We start from the raw sequence: 24,911 nt of genomic DNA, 5'->3' as shown, positions 1-24,911 counted from the left end.
GTTTTATGGGTCATTGGATCCTTTTTACCTAAACCATTGGAGGTAAACCATTAAGCTTTAAAAAGCTTGCTTTGACCCTGGCTCTGAAGCCTGGCCATCTAATCACCTTTCAGGATGTGAAGAGTGACTTGTCTGAACAATTTCTTCCACCATTCGATGCTGGATTAGGCTGGTGTCTCATTGAACAGAAGGGTGAAATCCTTCAATCAAGGAAAAGGTGTGTTAGCCTGTCTTGGGTTGCCATCAGACTAATTGTTCCCTACTGTAATCTATAAAGGGGTTTTTCTACTGTACATTCCAAAAAAAAGAACTGACCCTAGTGGTAATCTACCAAACTTCTGGATCTAGTTAATTTTCCACCTACTTGAGAGATAGTTAATGATTTTATTGCCTTTTTGGTCATTTTATGGCACTTTGAAGCATCTAACTGGCCAGGGGTCGGCAACCCAAATGTTAAGAAGAGCCATTTTGTCACGTCATTTTATGTCCATTTTATTGAAGTAACATTTTACCATCTTGGCTGTAGATATGTCTCAGTATGTTCTAATGTCCTAGTATAAGCCAAAAAAATGTGTTAGAACAATCAGCTTTATTTTGGTGCAAAGATCATTTATCATTGTCTAAAAGATCTTGAGACAGATTCATAAAATGCACTGCTTAATTTACCTGGACATTTATGAGAAAATAGTACCACAAACACATTTACTCATTCATAAACAAGGAGTACTGGTGTGTTTTACTGTTTGCGTCAACATGACACTTCCCATCATTTGCACGTGCCATCGGCACTTAATAACATCACAAGCCTCATTGCTCAAATCCGATTTTTTGCTCCAATCCGATCTCTCTGACAGGATGGTTCACTATGGTTTACGTAAGTCATTCCACTCTGTCATTAATGTGAACGAACTGGTGTCCTGAAATGACCCGCATGACCACATCCTACTCAGTAACGTCACAAGAATGAATCACGAGCATCATCAGCACAAACTAACGAGCAGAACGAGCTTCACTGAGAAGATAATTAACTCTGATCAGCTCTCAGCTTCATTATTAGAGCGAGACGAAGGAGAAAAAGGTGACGTGTTGCTTTTCCACCGTTTACAAGCTTTAACTTCTGTCCGGCGCTGCTGCCATGGTAACGCTGAATGATGGCGCACGTGCAGTGGAAAAAAAGGACATGAATTCCGATCTGAGCGTCACATTTAAGGTCGCATGGCCACGAATCAGATACATATCAGATCTAGGACCACATATGAAAGTGGTCGGATTTGAAAAGATCAGATTTGCGTGTCCACACAGCCCCGAAAACATCAGATCTGAGTCACATTAGGGCAAAAAATCAGATTTGTGCCACTTCAACCAGGTAATGTGAACATAGCCTATATCTGACCACCGCCCCCAAAAAAACACCTGAAAGTTGATGTCGAGTTGCTGGTTATTAATATGTATGACCTCCTTGATATAAACAGCTGATTTTGATCAGATTTTACCAAGGACAATAAAAAGTATCACAACAGTAAGAAGAAACAGGTGCACCAATCACTACCATGGTGATTTTATGAATAGGACTGCACATTTTGCGTGGTGTAGACCTGTTATCGCTTAGTTTTATGAATCTGGCTTTTTGACTCTGAGTTTAACTCTTTTAAAGCTAAAGCAGTATTGTATGCTATGCTGTGGTAGGCATCTACTGCATTAGCTTTTTCAGGAAAACAGCTTCTTTAGCAAAGATTTTAAGACAAAAATTAAGCCACCTTTTAAGATATTTATAAGATTTATAAATATCTTAAATAAGATTTAAGATTTATCCTCAGGTCAAAGAAAAATGTGATGAATTAGCCAGTATTCACTTGTTATTATTTGTACTTGTAGGTATATGACTTTTTTAAATTTTACATAAGGCTGTCATTTGTCCTTATTGTTGAATACCATGGCTGAGATGGCAGTTTCAATGTTTAGAGATCAATAAAGTATAACCATAAACCGTAGCCATAAAGCTATAAAGTGCAGTTATGTGAATCTTATCAGTCTCTTGCACAAGAAGCACAGTTCCAGGAGCCAGAAAGCAGGCCATTAAATGATAAAGTATCAGTTCTCTGTGATCAACTTGCTTAGGAAGGAAACTGTGGTATCGTCGATCAATGGACAGGTTAACTGAGTAGCAAGCTGTTCTTAGCGCTAGCTTTTCCAGTGGAGGTTAATCCAACCACTCAGCATGGCCTAGCATAATCAGCTCGACTCTCTGTGCCACTCCGCGACAATGCTAGCTCTGTTTTAGCCATTAGGCAAAGAGTGCGCCGGAGAAACTTGAGTAAAGTCCATTTTCTGTGTGAGGGAGAGGCGCATTCAGGCTTAAGCAGCAAACTCGTGCTGATTCTCTTTTCTTCCCTCTCAATTCAGTCACGTTAAGAGGTTTAATAAGCTGCACCACAGGGTGGGTTGTTTTTGCTTGCTTTCACGTGTTGGATCTTTGCTTGCAGGAGTTATTCTCCTAAGAAACGTGTTGTTCCTTTGGCACAAAGCTGCGATTGGTGCCCAATCCCTCCAAACACGCTAATTCCTCTGTTCGCTGTGAGCCGGACCGAAGGCACCCCGGCTGATGCTTATTTAAGTGCATTTTGATCACGACTCGGAGAAAAAGGAATGTTCTAGAAAGCCTAGTCTAGGCCGCTCTCTCTTACTAATCTAGCGAATCTAGTGAATACAGATACTTTAAGGTGCTGACACAGGTGTTCACAGCTTGTGTAATCTCCATGGAAAAGCACTGCCAATAGAATGGGCCACTCTGTAGCCGACTTACATGAGTATGCCCAGTGCCAAATATTGGCTAGAGGGCTGTAAAGCCCTCCCAGCATTGGACTGTGGAGCAGTAGAGCACGAGAGATTGTGGCCATGTCCAAAACTATGCCCTGTTCATTATAAAGTTCACTGTTTCACAAGGTTGTCATTTTGTAATGGCGTCCAAAACCATAGAGGAGAGTATTTTGTGAGCTCTTATAATCCCACAATGCACCACAACGGGTAGCGTATAAGTGGTGCACCCTAGTGGACACTGAATACCCATAAGGCAGTGTGTTGTATGTGACATTATTATTATTATTATTATTATTATTATTATTATTATTATTACGTGCTGTTAACTGTCACTAGAAGGGAAATGTTTTGTGAACTTTGAGTTGACTTGACAAAGCCTTTGCTGTGGCACCCCAGGTGGTTGCTAAGGTGTTGCTAGGCTAGTGCTGTGGTATCCCAGGTGGTTGCCGAGGTGTTGCTAGGCCAGTGCTGTGGTATCCCAGGTGGTTGCCGAGGTGTTGCTAGGCTAGTGCTGTGGTAACCCAGGTGGTTGCTAAGGTGTTGCTAGGCCAGTGCTGTGGTATCCCAGGTGGTTGCTAAAATAATGCATAATTTTCTGTTGAATACGTTTTTGTTTTTTTTTTGCCTGATGCTGAAAAATGGCAATTTTGACTTAAAATTAAATGAAGGGTGGTGACTGATTTTTGTGCAGTGCTGTACATACATGTATGTTACTGTGTGTATGAAAACACTGAATGCTAACTCTTTCCCCCTTTTCTCTTTCTCTCTCTCTCTCTCTCTTACAGATTGATCAGCTACTCGATGGGGATTCACCGGCGAGCTCCGACCTGTGTCTCCTGCCCACCGGCCTGCCGCCTGCCCTCCCTCTACAACACCTCCTCCACAGAAATCATGAAACTTGTATTAACTGAATGGCAAATGATATGGATTTTTACTGTTTCTAGTAGACAGTAAATACACACACACACACACACACACACACACACACACACACACACACACACATACACACACACACACACACACACACACACATACACACACACGCACACACATTCACCCACATTTTCACGTGCACTCACTCATCCACCCACGCTCACTCATACTCTCATGTACACATTCATATACACATATACACATATACATATACATCTGCACACACCAAAGGGAGTGACCTCATGACAAAGCCATATCTCCCTCACGGTTGCATACCAAAAAAGCCGACAAAGCTCTGTTGAGAGCTCCACTACGCGTCCTTCATTAACCTACACGGAATGTATCTTACGCATTGAGTGATTTAATTTTTTTTTTGTTTTGTTTTATTTTGTTTTGTTTTGTTTTGTTTTTTTTTGTTTTTTTTGTCCTGTGAGATCCTCTAGACGACGTGAGTTCATCCACCAAAAGGAGCTGCTTGGATTTAAAAGTGCTCTGTGTTGCTTTTTCTGGTTTAATTCCCACGTTGGTTTCCTTTTAATCGCTGGTTGCATGCCGACGACGATGGCCCCCCAGAACACTGATGCGGATACTATGCAAGTGCAGGAGGTCATGGTGGTCCCTGCTAAGGCCGGCCCTGGAGGCTCAGGAGGAGGAGAAGGAGGAGGTGGAGGGGGAGGAGGCAGGGCTAACGGTGTGGGCGGGGCCAGTGGCCGGGACCTGGAGAGTCAGGACGAGTCGGCGAGCGAGGGTTCTATAGACCGCATCCCCCTGCGCCAGTGGGTTATGCATGGAGCCGTCATGTTTGGACGGGAGTTCTGCTACGCAATGGAGACAGCCCTGGTGACGCCTGTGCTGCTGCAAATTGGTAAGAAAGTCGGAGCTGATAATCATCGTCATTTGGTCCAGACTTGAATCCCTCACTCCTACAACCACATACCTTATTAGTTTAATTGTATTTTCAGAGCTATTCATAGTAGTTACTGGATAATAAGCTTCAAACCTGAGGAAAACACGTCTGTAGCATGTGTTACATAGTCACCACAGACAAATATTTTGATGCATTTTCCTCTACTTTGTAGAACAACAGAAGACCCATTAACTAAAAATACACTTATAATGGTAGCCAGTGGACAGTTACAGTTGTATGCAAAAGACTGATAGTCAAATTATATATTTTGTTGATTTTCTAAGTAAAAATAAGTCTACTGGAAACAAACTTAAATATGTGCATTTTTCTGCACATTTTATTTACTATTTCTAGTCTGACTAGTGAAGCGACAGCATGGCTTGTTAATAAATGTTGGCGACAAAAACTTATGAACAGAGAACTCTGCATCTTTCACCCACTTTCAAGTTCAAAGCTGATGTGTCTGATCTATTTAGAGTTTGTGGCGCCGGTCAAAAGTGGAGATATTAAGCGTCGGCGCCGCTATAAAACAGGTCAGTCACTTCAGCTGAACCTACCAACAAAATTTACTTCTGAGGATGAGTAAAATAAGCCCAAAGCGCAAAGTAAAAGGTCCATCAGAGTGCATCTCTATTCTCTGACCGCGTGTGAAATACTCATTAAAAATAGATTTTATTATTGTGTTTTTTTTATTTAATTTTAATTTAATTTTAATTTTTAATTTTTAATTTATTTAATTTCTTTTACCTAATGAAACGACTGGAATTTTGTTTTCTGTAATCAGAAAATATAGATTTTTTAATATTTAGATTAAGATTTTTATTTTTATTTATTTATTTATTTATTTATATTTATTTATTTATTTTACAAACAATAGTCAGTGGCCATACAATGAAAAAAAATTATTAGGTTATGAAAAATACTTTCAAAATCACACAGTTTATCAAAAAACATTTGATGTGTCATATTTTTATTTGTTAGTTTGTTTTTCCAGGCCTTTGTAAGCAAGAACCGTGATGTAACTGGACCTTTTTAAATAGCCCTTCTCTAGAGACCACTGTGGTGCTGTATGATGCAAATAGGCATGTTTACAGCTGATTTAGTGATGGTTAAATTTTCAGTTTTGGCTGACATGTCCCTCAAGCTTAGAAAATAGAGGCTTAAACAGTTGGCCAGGAATATAAGCTTGAGACCTATGAAGCACACCTAAGCACACAGCGTATGCAGTCTTACATCTTTCCTCAGTTCCACCATCAACCGCACATCCACACTGGGTAACCAAGGGCTGTAGAACAGTTGTTTAGCTCGAATGCATTTGGATCTGGAATAAAACAAACGTGGATTATCTGGAGGCCCCACAAAGGTTGAGAACCTGCAGCCTAGAAGTCAGTAGTAGCTTGAGACACACTGCTTATACACACACCAGTAACTCATCACATCCTGGCCCAAATGTGCTGATTGGAAGGAGCCTCATGTAACTGTAATGATGGTTCTTCTCTGTATCTCAGTTCTTAGAGAGTGATTAAATGCTTCCCCTGCAATCTCTCTAAAGCACTCTAAATAGCTGTGTGAGGATCAGTCGTGCACTGTGACAAAGCAGAAGATTAAAATAACCACATGGGACTTAGCGTCTGCGTCAAACCTGCCGGCTAATAACAGATTATGTACCTGGAAAGTAGGAAACAACTTGAGATATTGTGATTTATTTTAATGCCAAAAGCATCAGCAGCTTCACTTCACAGTTTCAGTGTATATTCATTTCTATGAAACTTTCAGTAATGAACACCATTATCACTCAGTCTTTTCCGCACTACACGTCGCACTGCTGACACTTCTCTGTACATTCGGCTCAGCTGTAGAGAGCTCTTAAGGCGGCACTCTTTGTGACATGAATTGTTAGCACTGTTTATCAAGAGTGAAACGTGAAAAGTGTTGGCAGTGCCGAGGCTGGAAGTCAGAAGTGTCCAAATACATTAGCCCTTAAGGAGCTGACCAGAGGAGATGGAGGAGACAGAGTCATGTGGGCTGTCCTGTGAGCTCTCCTTCTCTGTTACTGTCTCTTGCTGTGTCTCTTTGGGGTTTTGTAAGCCGCTACTGGGTGGATTTCCGTGAAATGAACCAATTTGTCCTGAACAGCTAGAATCCAGATTGAAGCCAGTTTTATTCACAGCCAGTTTACATAGTCGGCAGACACAGACCTGCTCCCTTAGACTTTAAAGAATGAATATATCCAAATGATGCTCTTCCTTACTCCTCTCTTTCACTGACCACCCCAGGGTCCATATTTTTTCACAGCGTTGTTTTAGATGTTTTAGTTCATTATAATGGGAAATACAACAGTTATTCGTTGGTATTCCATGGTGGCATTCTGATGTGTAGATCTGGGAAAGGCACCAACATTAACTCCTGCACGAGTCCATACATAATCCACTTCATGGTGGTATTACACTGTAGTGATAAGGTTATGGCCATTATTATGAAAAGTAGATTTACATTATAAAGTGCGTTTATTTAATTCGTCTGTTTGGGAAAAAGTCTGTTTTTTTTCAGTGAAAAAGATGTTCCTAATAGAAGTACAGCTACAAAAGAAAGTACAAAACAAAAGCTAAACAATATACGTTAGATAAATTACAGAATATTAAAAAAATGCTGGGAAGTGTCCACTGTGGGTATTGTTTGCTATGAAAATTGCAGGCACATTCCTCTTGTTGCAAACATTTTTTACAAGTGAAGCGTAAGACCCACACAACAGGAGATTGTGAGGATTACGAAAACAGATTTGTCTTCATACGAAAATGAATGGGGCTTTATGGAGCCTTTATGCCATCTCTGTGTGCTCTGACGCACTGCATTCAGCTTTATAATCGGTTAATGATATGATTTGATTGTGTTACAGTGGAAAAAACAGCATAGTTGGTATCTGTGCAAACTGAAAGATACTTCTGCAGACATGCCATAAAACTTCAGACGTTTCTGACCTCCTAGTACATTTTGCATAGATAGTTTTGCTGAGTGTAGCTTAGTGTTTGACAAAAATTACTGACACATTTTACTATACTTGCCAATACACATTTTAATATAATGTTTAATAGTATAACATCACAGAACAATGATAAGATCAGTTATTTGAGTTAATTATTTTTTTATTTCTTATAGTTTGATAAGTTCTGATTAAAAGATGAATATTATTGTACTGTCACGCATGTCATTATTTGTATTGTTTCATTAAAGTGAGCTGCAAGACCTCACGTGAAAGAGTTCTCCTCAGCATCTAATGTTGCTCTGAATAGCTCTAGTGTTAGCTTTAGCATTTCCTCTGGGGTTAGCTCATTTGATAGCACAGCTTTTTTTGCACAAACTAGACAAGAAAACCTACCATTTTAATGTCCAGTCGCTAAAAAGTGTGATTCCTAGAGTGGTTAATGTAAACTTGGTTGATTTAATGTAAGCTTTGACGCATATAGCAGCAGTGAACCTATTTAACCAACAGTTAAAGCTGTGAGCAAAAGACTATTCTTGTATATTTCCTTTTTAATAGGCCAGCCTGAGTTAGTCTCACTATTTTAATGGAATATGAATTTGAACCTATTGGAATGCATTTAATCTGTGTTAACGCACAAAATCAGCAATGCTGTTCTTTGCATGTAGGAAGGAGACCTAATGTTCTTGTGGCTGAACTGGTCTTCTCATTTCTCTGTGTGTTCGTGTGGGAGCCAGCATGCTGAGCAGATCCGCTCGGTCACACACGCACGGCTGCCATCGCACACAGAGCAATTAGCACATCACGCTTAGAGCCTGGAGAGAGGCCAACAAGCACAACATGATGCGTAATTTCCCAGATTTTCCTTTTGCATGGAGATGATTTTGTGTGAATATGGGTGCGTGACTGAAACCACGCCAATGGCATCCTTTATGTTGATTTTTGAACTGAAGAATAGATTCATTACTCGCTAATAGCCCAAAAATTAGTGTTTGGACAACTGTTATTTAATGTTGGGCCAGAAATGCTGTAGTGTAACCAGTAGAGAGGGCAGGGGGAAAGCTAAGCTCTTGTAAGTACACAAATTAACATGTTTTTGAGTGCACAGTACGCATATAGTACTGTGCAAAAGTCAGAGACCACCCTATGTTTATTTAATTTTCAGTCAAGTTATTGATTTTATTTTTAATCAGGAAAAGAAGGAAAAGTGTATGTCTAGCAGAAAATTACACAGAAGATTTAGCAACTAAATATATGAGCCTTCATTACAGCTTCCATTCTTTTCAGGACACTCATTTTCAAAGAAATCTGCAGCCACACCTCCAAAGTTCAGTCTTAGAAGTTGGTTGCACTTTCCTCTTCTCATGATCTAAGCAATCCCAAATGCATTAAGTGATATTGAAGTCTGGACCTTCATCTTTTTTGTGCTATTTATCTGACGGGGAACAGTTTTGGTGGTCTACTAGGTCTTGCATGGTTGTTAAGAGTCCCATGTTCTTTATAATATTTCATTTTTACTCCTAATTTCCTTAGAAAAATCTCCTTAAAACATGTAAATTACGGAACTGAACGATTACAGAAATGAAGTTTAGTCTCCGACTTTGGCACTGTACTGTACGGTTACACTGGTGCAAAATAAGAGCTTTGCCAACAAGATATTTTGTGTGAGCGAGTGAGACTTTCTCGCTCACAGTTTCTTCCCATGTGCTCCAACCAGTGGCAGTGTTTACAGGATAGTCTGGGCATTAAAATTAATGCGCACAGCTCAACTCCTCATTGTCTTGGAGCTTGTTTGTTTAAAGAACATACAATTACAAGAGAAATGGTTCTTTTTCCTAATAGTATTTTCTGTCCCTTGAGAACTCCTCATTGACACATTAACAGAGTGGCCTTTTTTTCCCCCCTTCTAGTGGGCAGGAACTGTGTCCGAGCCGTGAACGTGGGAACTGCTTCAGGAGGCCACTACCCGATGCCCTCTTCCCCTGCTCTGTTAGACTTTTTTTGTTTGTCTTGTTTGACTTTTTTCACCAGGGCAACTGCCAAATACTACGCTTCATACAAGACAAATGGCCAGTGGCATTGTCTGAAGGCATAATTGAGGGAATATGTACTAATCTTTTGAGCGGGAGGGTTTATTTTAGTCCCTTTCCGTGCGAGGTGCATTGTGTCATTCTTCTGAGCCACTCTTTCATGTAGTTTGTTGTTGCTAGTTTATATGGTTGCGCTGTTGGTGTCTTTTTCTCTTTTAATCCTCGTTTGGTTCCTGCCAAAAACTACACTTCATAGAGTAGCGCTGTCTGAAAGCATAATTGAGGGAATGTTTGCTAATCTTTTGAGTGGAGGGTTTTATTTTTGCCCCTTTTTAATGTGAGGACCATGGTGGTAGAAGTGATTTGTTCTTCTGAGGCACTCTTTAATGTAGTTTCTTTCTGTTAGCTTACATGTTAGCTCTGCTGGTATCTTTTTCTCTTTAATCCTCATTCGGTCCCTTGAGTTCCAGTGCCTGTTACATAAACTAATGGTGAAGGTGTGGGATTTTCTATCCACTAATCCAGCTAAAGCCAGACTTGAGTGATGCTATTTGTTGTTTTCGTAGTATATGTTTACTGGTCTCAGAGAAAGTGACTCTTCACTCTTGCGTTATATAAAGAAAGAGGTTTGTATTCCTGTTATAAATTATGGTGTTGCTGTGATAAGGGGAATTTCACTAAAACCCCCTCAGCCGTTTAGGTTCCATTTGCATATTGTGCAATATTTATGTGGGATTCTGGGAGACTGGGCCTGGGCAGTAGTGCTAAAATTCAGTATCATGGAATGTTCTGAATATGTCATAGTATTAGATGATATTTCATCACGTTAATAAGCTTAATGACCCATGTTTCCTGACTACTGGCATTCTGTCGTCGCTGTCCAAAGAAAAACAAGTCTCTCCAAAATAGTAACTTTACAGGAGAGGGCAAAAACACTCTTACCTTTCAATGTAAGTCAATGTAGAGATTTTATTCCAAGTTATTTTAGAGCTTTTCTATTGGTCCATTCATCATGAAATTCTCACATGATGTAAGCGACAGCTGGTGTGTTGAAATGATGCCGAAAAATAAAAATCAACAAAAATGGAGATACATGGTTTTCACTGGAAAGCGACGCTGTGCTAAAAGAATGTCCTACAAACCTGACATAACTTGATTTGTTCTGTTTTCTTCTCTAAAAATCGCACCAAAGGGACCCTGACAGAGTAACCAGACAGAAACACATCTCCAGAAAAGAAACATACTATTTGTTCCATTTATTTCATGTAGTTTGAGGTTGTATCAGTAAATGATATACAGTACTGTGTGAAAGTCAGATACCACCTTTAGTTCATTTCCTGTGAAAATGGCCTTTACGAACCATTTATTCACTTTCCAGTGACAGGGAAAAATCTGAAAACATATATTTAACAAAAAATCACACAGAAGCCTCAAGAACTAAATATATAATATCATTTTTTCCAGTATTTATTGTGTCCGCTCCTTACCTTCGTTACAGCTTCTATTTTTCTCACCTGCTTTTAGTTTTTCCAAGAAATCGGCAGGGATATTTTTCCACACCTACAAAGTTGAGTCTTAGAAGTTGGTTGCACATTTTCTACTTCTTATGATCCCAGGTAATCCCAAACACATTCAGTGATGTTAAGGTCTGGACTCTGTGGTGGTCAGTCCATTGTTCAGCTTCTTTGTTTGATGTGTCTGTCTCCTTATCTCAGTGAGGTTCTTCTTGAACAGCTACACATCCTTTCAGACCCATAGCGCTGAGTCGTCTTCTCACAGTGGAAGGATGGATGTGGATGTTTCAGATCTGAAGCAGCTTGATTTTCTCTTCTCTCTCAAAGATGAAAGCTTTAAGTTCTGTTTATCTGATGGGGACAGTTTTGGTCATCTATCTTGTGGAAACTTCTGTTTTTTGAGTTGGTTTTTTGTTGTTTTTTGCCCTCTTTTGTATCTAATCTCAGAAATATCTCCTAATAATTTGTACTTAATGCCTGTTTTGACTGGAAATGAAATAAATAAAATGCTCTCAGATTTTTTACACAGTACAGTATGTGCACACGTGCGTGAGAGGAAACTGTCTCGTGTTCTTGGTGAGAAGGCACTTTGGCGTGATCAGGGTGATGTACGGCAGGGCTAATCGTCTGGCATAGAGCTTTAGAGAATTGCATAATGGCTGTGAACGGATTAGCACTGATGACTAGATGTCAACATCTGATATCTATCACAGGATTAGTTTGTATGTGGTAAGCAGAAAATGCACACGGCCAATCTGATTGAATAACGCGGGCAGTTTGCTGGCTCCGTTGACCCTCAGTGCAGATTATTGAAGTGCCATTGCAGATTTTGCTGATCACCTCTGTTTTAATTACATAGGCAGTTCTTTTTCTCTCATTGTCCGTAACACCATAAAATAATACTATACAATTATACAGTACATACTCAAATAAACTATTGAACCCATACAAACAGAAGTCTGTAGAAATTAGTAATAACATTTTAAACAGACAGATGTTTAGATCTCTGTCACCCATTTATGTGATGTCAGTGCTCATCAGCACTCACACATTTCAGGTGCTTAAACCACATTTTGGGCCAAAGGCATCATTCACGGCTTTCCACCTCTCATAAATCTACATTATGCTATTTCTCTAGTTGTATATCTGTTTCACCTCTTTCAGCAGTGCCCCTATTGGCCATTCCACCAGCGAAGTGGATATTTACTCAGATATTTTAAATCTGTACAATCAAATAAAACATTTTCCCCGTAACTCTGTTTTCACTGTTTGTGTTGTGATTCTTTGTTGAGCTGCTAGTGAGCAATGTAGTGTGAAAGGGGACACACAGCACAACTGCAGCCTTCTTCATATCGAACAGTCATCTGCAACTGCCACAATAAAAAATAGCATTTAAACATAGTAAAAACGAAGAAAGATTAGCTTGCTTGCTCACATACGGAGACAGAAACCCAGATCACTTCTGGTTTTGTAAATCAAACCTTTGCATCAAACAAATATTTTCCTTCAACATTACTGATGAAAACCTGGCGTAGTTCAAGTGAAGGAACTCCAAAACATTGAAATTACTGTGAAAAGGGGTTAAGACACTGCTAATTGAATGCAAGGTATAAAATGCACCTGCTTTCAGTGCGTTGAACAGGATTTTGCTCGCAGTATAGAATGCAGTAACAAAGTAAATGTTTTGGCTGCCACATTACATCATTTACATCATGTTTTGTTTGCCACCGTACTATAATACAAATCAGCTGTACATTTTATGCTCCTCTCTGATGACTTTGGTAAACAGTTCCTTGCATTATATAATACAAACAAGTAGCCTTCGTGGAACTCCCCTCTCTCGGCTGCAGCCCAGCTGTTGGAACACAGCTGGAGTTTCAATACATGCATGTAAAATAGATGAACTGTCAAATCATTATTTACAACCTGCTCTTCATACCAAGGAAAACACAGCGGTGAACATTTGCAAGTTTCTTACCTAATTTAAATGTGAAAATCAAACACAGTTTCTAAGAAAAGTAAACATTTTGCCAGACAGTGGAGCATAAGTGATGCTCCTTATTCCCGAGTGAAATCCCGGCCAGCAGTGGCAGCTCTTTGCAGCTGTGGACAGGAGGCGTCCATGACCCTGAGGTGTTTATCAATAGTAGAAAAGGGAGGAACTGCACAAAGCCAGAGCGAACGTCTGCTCCGTGAACTATGGCGGGAATGCGGGGATCAGCGAATTCTGCTTCGTTCTTAACTGAGGGGAGGCATTACGGCTTCCCATCCCACAGCTCTGCTGACGAGGACACAAGGGAATAGTGTGTGTTTTTGACGGGTTGCGTTTCTACGGAGCAAGGAATGTGTGGCATTCACAGTTCTTTTTGTAGTCTGTTGGTGTCATGCATACCACAGGAGAAAAAACCCAACAGCATCAAAACACAGCTATATTCAGCTATGTTTAGCTTTACACAGTAGCCATTATCAGGGAATTTCTGGCTTGTGCTCAAAACAGATGTAAGATTGTGCCTGCAGAGTGCTCAGATTGTATGAGCTGCTGAGCTACAGGCCTGCAAACATCTCATACACCTGCTGTTTCCTACAGTTAAAGAAATAGTTTGGCGAAAGTCAGATGTACAGTTTTTAAGTCAGACAACGCATGTTTGGTGCCTGAATTTGCTTCTTCAGCTTTGCTCTTGACCTATGAGGCTAATGCAGCTAACAAGTAATGGAAGCTAGTGTGCACCAATTAGCATCGGGCCTAAATTAGCACACACGCCTCCAACCATGATGCCTGCTGCTGCTGTTTTTACCTATGCTGTGTACTTTAGTCCATGCTTATAGATAATAGTACATCATAAAGTGCCAGAAACCACATGAGCAAGTCTATTTGAGATTACTTAACACCTCAACAGAGGTTGAAGCAAGCATGTGGTGAGATAGGCATGCAGTTTGCCCTATGCTAATTAGCAGACATAAGCCTCCATTTGCAGTTAGCTACAATAGCCACATAAATTCAGTGCGAAGGTAAAGAAGCAAATTTTAGACACCAAATGGCTGATTGATGAGCAACAAAGGCACATGCACACACTTTGCTGTCCATCTCTGGGTTGTCAAAGCTCAATATGCTGCATTCAGTTTCCAGAATATGTGCTTGTTTCAAAAATACTGAAAATATTAAAAAGAAGAAGTGATTTCTGGTTTCTCTGGTGTTTTGCATGTAGAAGTATGATGTACTGGAGTCAGTACAATGGATTGGTAGCAACCCCAACACTGCAGTTCATATAATCTGGTTTAAGTCTTGGTTAAACAATTAAGGGTGAGATCCATCAGCAAGGTTCATGCAATCAGTGTTTCTTCACTTACTAGTGCTTTGCTACAAAACATACATATACATGCATGTTCCAGTTTGATCTCTGATTCAGCTTTGCCTGTTAAAACGTATGTGAGAGGAGGGAACAGCGCTGAAAGAAGGATGAGGACGTGTCCCACAGACACAGCTCACAGCCCTGTGCGAGCCCCTGCCTGTCACTCACAGCTGCAATGCCTCATGGGTATGTCACATCTCGCATACAGATCGCAAGAATGCAGCAGTGGCTTTGACCCGGCTATGGTGATTTGTAGGCTCCAGCTGAATGACATATGCTGAAATAACATGAGCTGTGATAGACTAGGGAAAATCAGTTGTCATACTCTGACAAAAATAGTGTTGGGTGCCAAAAGCAGCAGCAGCCGAAGCCAAATTTGGTCTGGTTTTCTCCATTTTTGTAGATAAAGGTATGTAATACAGTGTCAGAAACCACATAAGCAAGTCAATTTGAGTTAATTTAAAGGAGCATTCCAGCCTAAAAGCACATTTTGTATGTTATTTTGCCATGTTGTGCAGCATCCTGTAGCACAGCACTGTGTCCCTTAGCTTTATCAGTTGGACGGAATTGACAATTTTATGTAATTTTCATATTTTCGTTCCTTATTGTTCTCTCACTGTATCTCTCAGCATCATCACTGGGAAATCACTGTGGTTGGTGGCAAACGGTCCTGACTGTTAGCCTAGCCAAAGGCCAATAAGTACAACAAAGCTAGCCTCAATGTTACTGTTACCTCTCCTGTTAAACAAAACCACATAGAAAAGAGTGATTCTATCTTTATTCAGCACAAAACGGACACAAGAAAAGTTTTCATCCTTTTCAGTCAAAGTAAATGAGCCAAACTGAGTCTAGATAGACAGGTACCTTCCTAACTTTAGCCTTTAGCTACTTGTCCTCCTCATCTGAAATCACTGTGGTGTCAACAAATCCTGACTGTTAGCCTAGCCAAAGGCCAATAACTACAACGAAGCTAGCATCAATGTGACTGTTACCTTGGTTGTTGAACAAAACCACATAGAAAACAGTGATTCTATCTTTATTTCGCACAAAATGGACACAAGAAAAGTTTTCATCCTTTTCAGTCAAAGAAAATAAGCCAGACTGAGGCAAGGTGTCAGGTGATAGACAGAAACCTTGCTAACTTTAGCTTTTAGCTGCTTGTCCTCTTCATCGGACGAGTAATCTCCGTCATTTGGGTAATCTATTTTCTCAAATGTAAAGATGATTTGAAAACAGTAGCAACATTTATATAACTGCAATAAGATATTCGGCTTCCAAGCAGCAACATTAGCTGTCTGCTATCCTTATGCATTCAGCAGCTAACACAAAACAGCACCCCTCCAAAAATCCCCGCTCAGAGCTGCTGTAGGTTTTTAGACGTTCCTCCTTCCTTCAAGATTCATCATCAGAAGTTTTCCTAGCCTGAATCTCAAACTGCTTTCCACTCCCTTTATAGTGCACTGTGTGAAAAATCTCACTTTAGAGACTTGATCGCTGTAGGAGCAGAGTAAGCGTATTTACAACAGATATCGTGATGGCTACAATTTTCATTTAGGTACTAGTGTCCTTTTAACCACTCAATGCAGTTTGAAGCAAGTGTATGATGATTTCAGTATGCAGTTTACACGATGATAATTGGTGTAGACCCCATGTGTCAAACACAAGGCCCTACAATCCTTTCGGGCCCACAAAAGTATTTTTGATTTTCTATTAATATTAGCTCATTTCACAGTGCACTGCACTACAGTCCCCAGCATGCACTGCAATGTAATGTGCGCTCTGACTCTCCTACCCCAACAACAATCTATGGAACAGCGGTTCCACCTCAATTCTACACAATTCTACACAATTCCACAGCAGTCGTATCACCAAACAACTAACTGCAGTTCAGCCAATATAAGCTCTTAAAGTTAGCTCAGCATCTCAGAAATTGAGCCCAAGTGTTATTGAACTTGCTGCAAAGAAATGATGTCAGGTGTCTAGTTCATTCAAATCGGCAGGTTTAAAAGACTGAGCTCATAGGACGTTTAAAATTTGAATATTTCACATATTCATGTAATATTTCAAGGTTGACTACAGGCACCTATATTTTACTGTTAAGGTTTTTACGCATTTTCAGTAAACAATGGTCAGTTCGGTTTATGGCTAAATGTTAATTAAAGATGAAATAAAAACGTACGCGTTCTTTGGCCCACGGATTTGTTGAGATTTTTACCCACGGTGTAGACCAACCTTCCATTACTACATTACCCTTGTGGCTCTAGTGGAAGTCTTTTGAAGGAAGCTTGTTGACTGACTACATTTGAGGGGAAACTGCAAATGTGATTTCTCACCAAACTGTTCCTTTTCAGTCGGTAGCTCTGTATGTGTTATTGTGAGACTTTCAGAAAATAAGACTATTATTTCATCAAAATGACAGCAGTGACCATACTTGCCTTGGTCCACTTGCTCTCCAGTGTATTGCTGTTGTGTTCACATGACCGCTTAATGGCGGGATTTTCATCGGTTTTTGCTTGAACAATGGCTCCGTCCTGCCCTCTACGCGTTAGTATAGCTTTTTTGATTTCCAATACAGTGGGTGCCCTCTGTCACCTTCAGCCATCTGGAACCACAAAGGCAGGAAGTGGAGTTGTGTGAGAATCCACAAGGTTTTATTCCTCCGCAGTAGGGCCTCACAGCATGAACCAAATACAATATTGTGACTAAATTGCTACATATTACAAGTAACACCTTGCAGTATATTATAATGCAGTCAAGTATCAAGGTTAAAGACTGGCCTGTGTTATTCTGAGCAAAATTATTTACATTCAGTGTATGAACTGCTACATAGAAACGCATCTGGAACATCTGAGGTACACTTAGATGATTCTGCAAGCGTTCTTTAGTAAAGACAGTGATTCTGTACATAGAACGATAAACAGTCAAAGAACCATTTGCATGGTGAAATGGTTCCGAAAAGGGTTCTGCTATTGTAACAATGTCAATCATATAACAGTAGAAGAACGCTTTCTGGTGCCGTATCGAACCATTTTCGAAAAAGTTCTATATAGAACCACATACAACACATTGCCCATTCAATCTGAAGAACGATTTCACCAGGCAAAGAACTATTTAAGCATGCAAATGGTTCTTTGAATGTTCATGATTCTCTATAGGACCATTGCCTTTACTAAAGAACCCTTGAAGAGCCATCTTTTATAAGAGTGTAGTGCTGAACTGTTTGGGGAAAATATCTAATTGTGATATTTATATCCAATATTGCAACTGCAGTTGAAATTGCGTGATTTTCTAGATTTGTTTTTTTTTTTTTATCACAATTATTTTCTAGATTTTTTTTCCCCTGAGAAGACCAGCATGGCCACCTTTTCTGTCTTGAGACTTGAGCAATAAACAAAGTGTGCCACACTACCAGTTAGTTGTGGTTGCATTGTACACTCCTGGGCAAAGAAAAAAGCCAAGCCCAAAATATAATGTATCTTAGTGATAGTTTTGGGCTGGTCAGAGTCCATATTTAAACCCTATAGAAATATTTTCCCTCATGTTAAATACAAACTAGCTTGGCAATGTTTTTAAACTATTTGAAGCCATCAATGCTGAGTTGAACAGTGTTGACTCATATTTCTATAAAAGACTGTCTGCAGATTTACACACAACATGTCAACATTTAAAGAAATCAAAGGGAAAAGCTTCCCCACACTAACTTACTTTATTTGTTTAATGATTTCATATCAAGGCTATTAAAAGTTTCATGTTTTGCCATTTCTTGCCCGGGAGTGTACACTGGGTTGTTTCTGATTCCCTGTGTGTTGTGAGTTAGGTTATGCCAAAAATGTGGATCATCTCGGGGGCCCTGAAGAACAGGTTGGGAAATACTGGTCTAACTTATCTACAGACACATCACAAGCTTCATTTTATGGGGTTAAATTTCCCCACTTAAAACTTGTTAAAGAACTAGACTGTACTAAAACTGTTGCACTTGCGATTTGTATATTGCACTTGTTCAAATTGCAGTTTTAATATATAATATTGTTAATCTTTCAGCCCTGAGGCTGTTCAAGAAGCCCCCACCCCCCGCATTTATTCATGACTATACACTACCTACTTCCCATACATTATAGCGATAGGTCTTCTCCTGTCACACAATACTACCAAGCTGGAAGGGTGAAGACTAGCACATGATTCCTCCGAGGCATGTAAAGCATAGTCTTTTGGGGCCATATGTCATGCAAGGAAGCAAATACAGACAGAGGTTTGCACATTCCTGCGTTCAAAAATGTGTCATGATGCAATTCTTAACATCTTGCAAGTGCGAAGCCTAGTCAAGTGGTTTTTCTCAACTTCCATAGCAGACGAGCAGTTCAGTCTCAGAAATTGTTCTCTTACATAAACATATATGATCCTTTATCCCAACAACAGAACAGATAAGGCAGCTCACTCTCCTCTAGTGTCCACATTTAGCCGTTGTGGCTGTTGAAATACTAGGTCCACTTCTGATTTGTCCTGTATCGCCCCCTTGAGCGCTGAGCGTTTTAACTGCCACAGTAACATAAGAACGCAGAGAGTTTGTACAGAATGACCATGCGTTTGTAAGGCACAGGTCAGGCGCTGTCATTTGAGTTTGCATACATGTGTTGAGTTTTTGGCCTAATGGTGCAGCAAAACCCCCCCTAACAAAGGTTCACCCCCTCTAAAACCCGGGCCCAGATTCCTCTAGTCGGTTCTTTTTCAATGTCCGGAGTACAATCAGTAACACAAGCGAAACACTATCATTAGTCAGTGGAACTCTTTCTCTCTCTGAGGTAATGTTTATTTCTATTGCATGCAGTGTGTTCTCCACACTCGTGGCATACATCTAATCTGAGTTTTTTGGGGGAACTTTAGCCATGCTAACTTATGTTACATCCATGGGCTAACAACAGGCCTGTGTCTCTGTTTCACCCTCAGTCTATTCCCACCCACATTCAGCCCAGAATTTCTCTTGATTGTAAGACTATGAAAATCGACACCGTCTTTTCAAACTGCCACTAACGCAACATCACTGGGCAGCTCAACACGCTTGAAGGGGGGAACTAACTGTCAATTCTTTTACGTCAGGTAGCAGACGCTCATGTTGGCTCGCATCGCATGCTCTCTTGCACACCCGGCCACGGATGGCTGTGGCATCACCTGCTGGGTGATTGCTTTCTCCAAACACTCGAACGCTTAGTGTTTTTATCTCCATTGGTTGATGACTTCTACTTCTTGATATATTTTTATATTTGCATTTTTAATGTAATTTTATATTCTCAAGTTTTTCATTTTATTCAAATTGCGTTTGATAATCTCAGTTGTTTTTTTGTTTTTTTTTAATTCTTTACTCAGCACATAAATAGAAATTGTGCATTAGAATCTGCTTTGTGTAGGGGAAAGGTAAGGTGCTCTCCAGTGCAGGAGGATTACAGCTCCATCTGCATTGACCCAGCTGCTGTGAAAGGAGCCTCTGCACTGCGCTATATATTTCATAATGAGTAATCCCATTGCTCTGCGGCAGTGAGAGAGAGAGAGAGAGAGAGAGAGAGAGAGCAGGAGAGGGATTCTCTGGTTGTCCTGTGCTGTGAGACAGCGAGAGGTGCCTGATGTAGTGGTGCAGTGTTACATAACGGAGCTGACTCAGAGTGACGAAAGTGTGTGTGTGCATGTGTCCGACCCATGCAGTTTTAATTGTGTCCTGAAGGAGGTGGAGGAGAAGGCAGCCTGCTGCATTCAGAAGGAGAAAAATGCGTAACATAAGTCAAGACACCATCACTATGCACACTGCTTATATTCACACTCTGTGACTGAACCTGCCGTGTGCATTAAACCTGGCGTATGTACGTGCGAGAAAGCGATAGCTTGAGGCTCTGTCTACTGCGATAATGCTGAGACAGCATCTGCCTTACTGCATTGCATGTACAGGTGCAGATCTCTGGTGTCACTGACTTTGTTCAGTTGCGACTCTTTAGGAAACCAGTAGAGATGGTTGATTGGTTTTGATGAGCACAGGTGGCAAGTACAGAGGGTATTGGGTCATTGGTCCCCCCAAAACTAAAGGGGTGGTGGGGGCAATGCCCAACCAATCCTAGTACAAAGCAAAGAGATACATTATGGCAGTGAAGCTGCAGAGAAAAGTCTGAAAACAGCCTCAACAGAGAACTGTTAAAACAGCAAGTGTTTTAAACATGTCGGGAAGCTACAGCAACCAGTAAAACTGCAGTTTTCTGCATGCACATGTTTGACTCGTTGATTTTTGTCCCATTCGGCCATAGCCTGGCACATTGGTCATCAACACAAGGCAAAAACACCAATACAGCACAAGGTGTAGCTGAATTAATTTTACATTTTTATTGTGTTGTAGGTTAGAATTTTATTTGAATTTGAATTTATTTGTCAAAAACACATCTAATGTACAGTCGTTTGTTTTCTTGATTTTCTAAGTGAAAAGAAGTAAACATGTCACTTGTACACTTCTGTCATATTAGAGGAAAAAATAATAAAACATGGCCTGTGCAAATGTAATGGCACGTTTTATATTTAACGTTTTAATGTTTTTTCCCAAAACATTAAACTCAGCAAATTAGTAGATATTGTGCAGAAAAATGCCATATTTAAGTTTATTCCCTGTGGAGAATGTGTGCTTATTTTCACAGGTAATTTGACTGAGGGTGTTCAAACTTTTTCCATTTTCCACCATATGATCTGCTCATAATGTTCCATGGGAGTGCAAAACAGTCGCATTATCTACTCTATTGTCTTGATTTTTCTAATAGTTAGTACATCACAGAAACTAATCAAAGTTGACTGAACTTTACTCCATTTGCTTTTGGAGTTCTGATTCCCACTGCTGTGGCCATAATTACATTTTCTGGTCAGTGTAGCTGGCCACAGTGCAGTCAAACCTTAAAGACACCTTTGTAGCCAAGATGAAGAATAATGAGAGAGAAGAAGCTGCAGTTGAACTAAAATGACATTGTTTATTAGATTAAAGGTGAACAGCGCACAAACCAGAGAAAGCAGACTTCCTGCCAAAGCTGAACATGAAGTGATGCACACTCATGTGCAGTTCAGTGGATGGTTCCTATGCCATATGCCATATGGGGGAGGGTTGCAGGAGGAACAGTCGGTATTTCACTTTTGACTCAGTTTAATTAAAAAAAATTAGCAATATTTATGGCTAATGCCAGTTCCTTACAGCCAAATTGGCCAAAGGCTGTTTTTTGGCCGTCTTTTATTAGCCTTTATTAGCCACTGTGTGCGATAAATGAACACATGAACCACACTAGCACATTTCCAGAACTTATTAACCAAAATTGCAGTATAAAAGCTTTATTTTCTATTTAATTAGCCAGAGTGGCCTGTTAAAATGCCTGTTTACATAAAATGAATCAAATAAAGTGCTATACGAAAAGTAAGAGGCGACTGGCTATATAGCACAATGGGTCATGGATACACTGACTGGCCACTTTATTAAGTACACCTCCTTATATCTACATTCTTTGTCAATTTCATCAGCTCTATTATCATATAGGAGCACCTTGTAGTTCTACTATTACAGACTGTAGTCCATCTGTTTCTCTGCACACTTTGGTACCCCTTATTTTATCCTGTTCTTCAGTGGTCAGCCTGCTCTGTGGTGGTCCTGTGGGGGTCCTGACCTTTGAACAAAAGGGTAAAAGGGGGCTAACAAAGTATACAGAGAATCAGATGGACTACAGTTTGTAATTGCAGAACTGCTAAGTGCACCTAAATGGTAAGTGGATCTGATAAATTGGGCAATGTAGATACAAGGAGGTGTACTTAGTAAAGTGGCTGGTTGGTGTAATTATGCTGCAGTATTTTGGTTCAGGTGTAGCAGCAGCATTCAAATACAGCGCTTACCTGACACGTTGTTTAGATCATAAAATTGCAACACAAGTCAGTCATAATAAAGCCAATACTTTTTCAGAGTGACTATTTTGCATCCCTAAATTATAACAAACTCCCTTATGATTGCAGCTCATATGCCCATGTCCCAAAATGAATTGTCTTTTATTTTGAAATGTCTGTTAGCCACTGTGTGCAGTAAATGTACACATAAAACACAATAGCACATTTTCAAAACTTTTTATTAGCCAAACTAATAGTATAAAACACTTTTATTTTCTTTTTAATGGGCCAGAATGGCCCAATAAAATACTTGTTTGAATAAAATGAATCAAATAAAGTGCTACACGAAAAGTAAGAGGCTGTTTAACACAATAACACAAAAGTTCAAAAATGTGCCCAAGTCGAAACCCGTGTTGATGAGTATTCGTATCGGGCCAGTTGTTGCAGTTGTTGCCACCTTCAGCTCACTGCCTCAGCTGTCATCCTCTCCTACAGGTGTGTGTTATGTAACTACCTTTCTTCTGTGGCTTTTCTTCTTCAGGACGTCATCTTGGTTGTCATCTCTGCTTTGCTATTTCTCCATCTCCCCCCCTCTCTCCCTGTTTTTTTTCAACTCGTTCCTTTTACAACTTTGTGTGTTCAGTACGCTTTGCTGAATAATTCATATCTGTCAACATGAGGGACCACGAGCTCTGGCTATTGTGGCTGAGATGCGCCAAATTGAGCACACAAACGCACACACTCACATGGACTGAGCGGACCCTGACTGACTGTTAATATTTTATTCCTCCATCTGCTTAATCAGAGCTCCGTCCCTGGAGACTGTGGATCATAGCTGCTGAACATCCTGACCCCCTCTGGCACTGCCTCATGTGCCCTGTTCATGCCAGCTTAACCCTCCACCCTGCGCACATTACTGACTGTAAGGCTTCTTCTCAGACCCATATGTGTAACATCCGTTTCAAGAGTTTGATGCTCCGTCTCTATCCAGCAGAGAAAGACATCAAAATGTACACCTCTAAGAGGAAATTATTCCCACACATACACTATATGGACAAAAGTATTGGAACACCCCTCCTAATTATGGAGTTCAGGTGTTTCAGCCACACCCATTGCTAACAGGTGGATAAAATTAAGCACATGGCCTTGCAGTCTCGATAGTCAAACACTGGCAGTAGAGGGTCGCACTGATGAGCTCAGTGACTTTAAACATGGCACTGTTATAGGCTGCCACCTCTGCCACAAGTTAGTTTGTGAAATTTCTGTCTTGCTAGATCTGCCCCTGTCAACCGTAAGTGCTGTTATTGTGAAATGGAAGCAGCTGGGAGCAACAACAGCTCAGCCATGAAGCAATAGAGCAAACTCACAGAGTGGGGCCGCCGAGTGCTGGCAGAGTTGTGGGGGGTGGGTAGTGGTGTAAAGCACGCTGCCACTGGACTCAGAAGCAGTGGAAACGTATTCTGTGGAGTGACGAATCACGCTTCTCTATCTGTCAGTCTGATGGACGAGTCTGGGTTTGGTGAATGCCAGGAGAACATTACCTGCCTGACTGCACTGTGCCAGCTGTAAAGTTTGGTGGAGGAGGGATGATGCTATGGGGTTGTTTTTTAGTGGTTGGGCTGGAACCCTTAGTTGCAGTGAATGGAAATCTTCAGCAGACCAAGACATTTTGGACAATTCTATGCTTCCAACTTTGTGGGAACAGTTTGGGGAAGAGCCTTATCTGTCCCAGGATGACTGAGCCCCAGGATTAGCTAGAATGGAGATTGCGAGCCAGGCCCTCTCATCCAACATCAGTGTCTGACCTCACAGGTGCTCTTCTGGATGAATGGGCAAAAATTCCCAGAGACTCTCTCCAAAATCTTGTAGAAAGCTTCCCTGTAGAGTGGAAGCTGTTATAGCTGCAAAGGGGGACCATCTCCATATTAATGCCTATGGATATAGAATGGGATGTCATAATAGCTCCTGTAAGTGTAATGTGTAGGTGACCCAATACTTTTGTCCATATAGGATATTTGCATTACCTTCAAACCACATTACCACATGATAGCTGGCTTGTTAGATCAACCGAATCCAACCCTGCAGTTACTTCAGGCCGGTGGTCGGTAGATCAGCTTAAACACACGTTCAAGTAAAAGTATTGTTATAAACAGCTTGATCAGAAGTACAAAAGCATCTGTACTGAGTAACTTAGAGAACTAAAAAACATAAAACACTGAACCTCAGAAGTCAGAGATGTGACCAAAGCGGTAAAGATGGTGACACCAGCATGACAGAATATAAAATTGAACAAAAGATGAGAATTAGTAACTGAATGTTAGGCTTTGTTCACACAGCAGGTAAAAGTGGCAAAAACACATTAAATCTGATGTTTTCAATTCCGATTTGGGATACTTCCATATGTGGTACTGAAATCCAGTACGTATCTGATATGTGGCAATGCGACTCTTAACAGCCAGACTGGAATTTATGTGACTTTAACGTCAATCCAACTCT

General features: G+C 40.5%; 1 protein-coding gene across 2 annotated transcripts in view; it reads left to right on the top strand.

Moving 5' to 3' along the window:
• The window catches only part of LOC118806186 (solute carrier family 45 member 4), a 90,200-nt gene that overhangs the window by 31,967 nt on the left and 33,322 nt on the right, over positions 1-24,911 (top strand). The window contains exon 3 of one of the 2 annotated variants that reach the window (XM_036567595.1): positions 3,603-4,618. In XM_036567595.1, coding sequence (XP_036423488.1) covers positions 4,303-4,618 — 316 coding nt within the window. In that variant the 5' untranslated portion in view covers positions 3,603-4,302. Of the gene's footprint in view, positions 1-3,492; positions 4,619-24,911 lie in introns of those variants that run through there. The other variant, XM_036567596.1, reaches the window with a different exon arrangement.

This window comes from Colossoma macropomum, unplaced genomic scaffold (genome assembly GCF_904425465.1).
Source record: "Colossoma macropomum unplaced genomic scaffold, Colossoma_macropomum, whole genome shotgun sequence".
Classification (NCBI taxonomy): domain Eukaryota; kingdom Metazoa; phylum Chordata; class Actinopteri; order Characiformes; family Serrasalmidae; genus Colossoma; species Colossoma macropomum.
The sequence above is the reverse complement of the archived record's forward strand: the minus strand, read 5'-3'. Positions and strand labels throughout refer to the sequence as shown.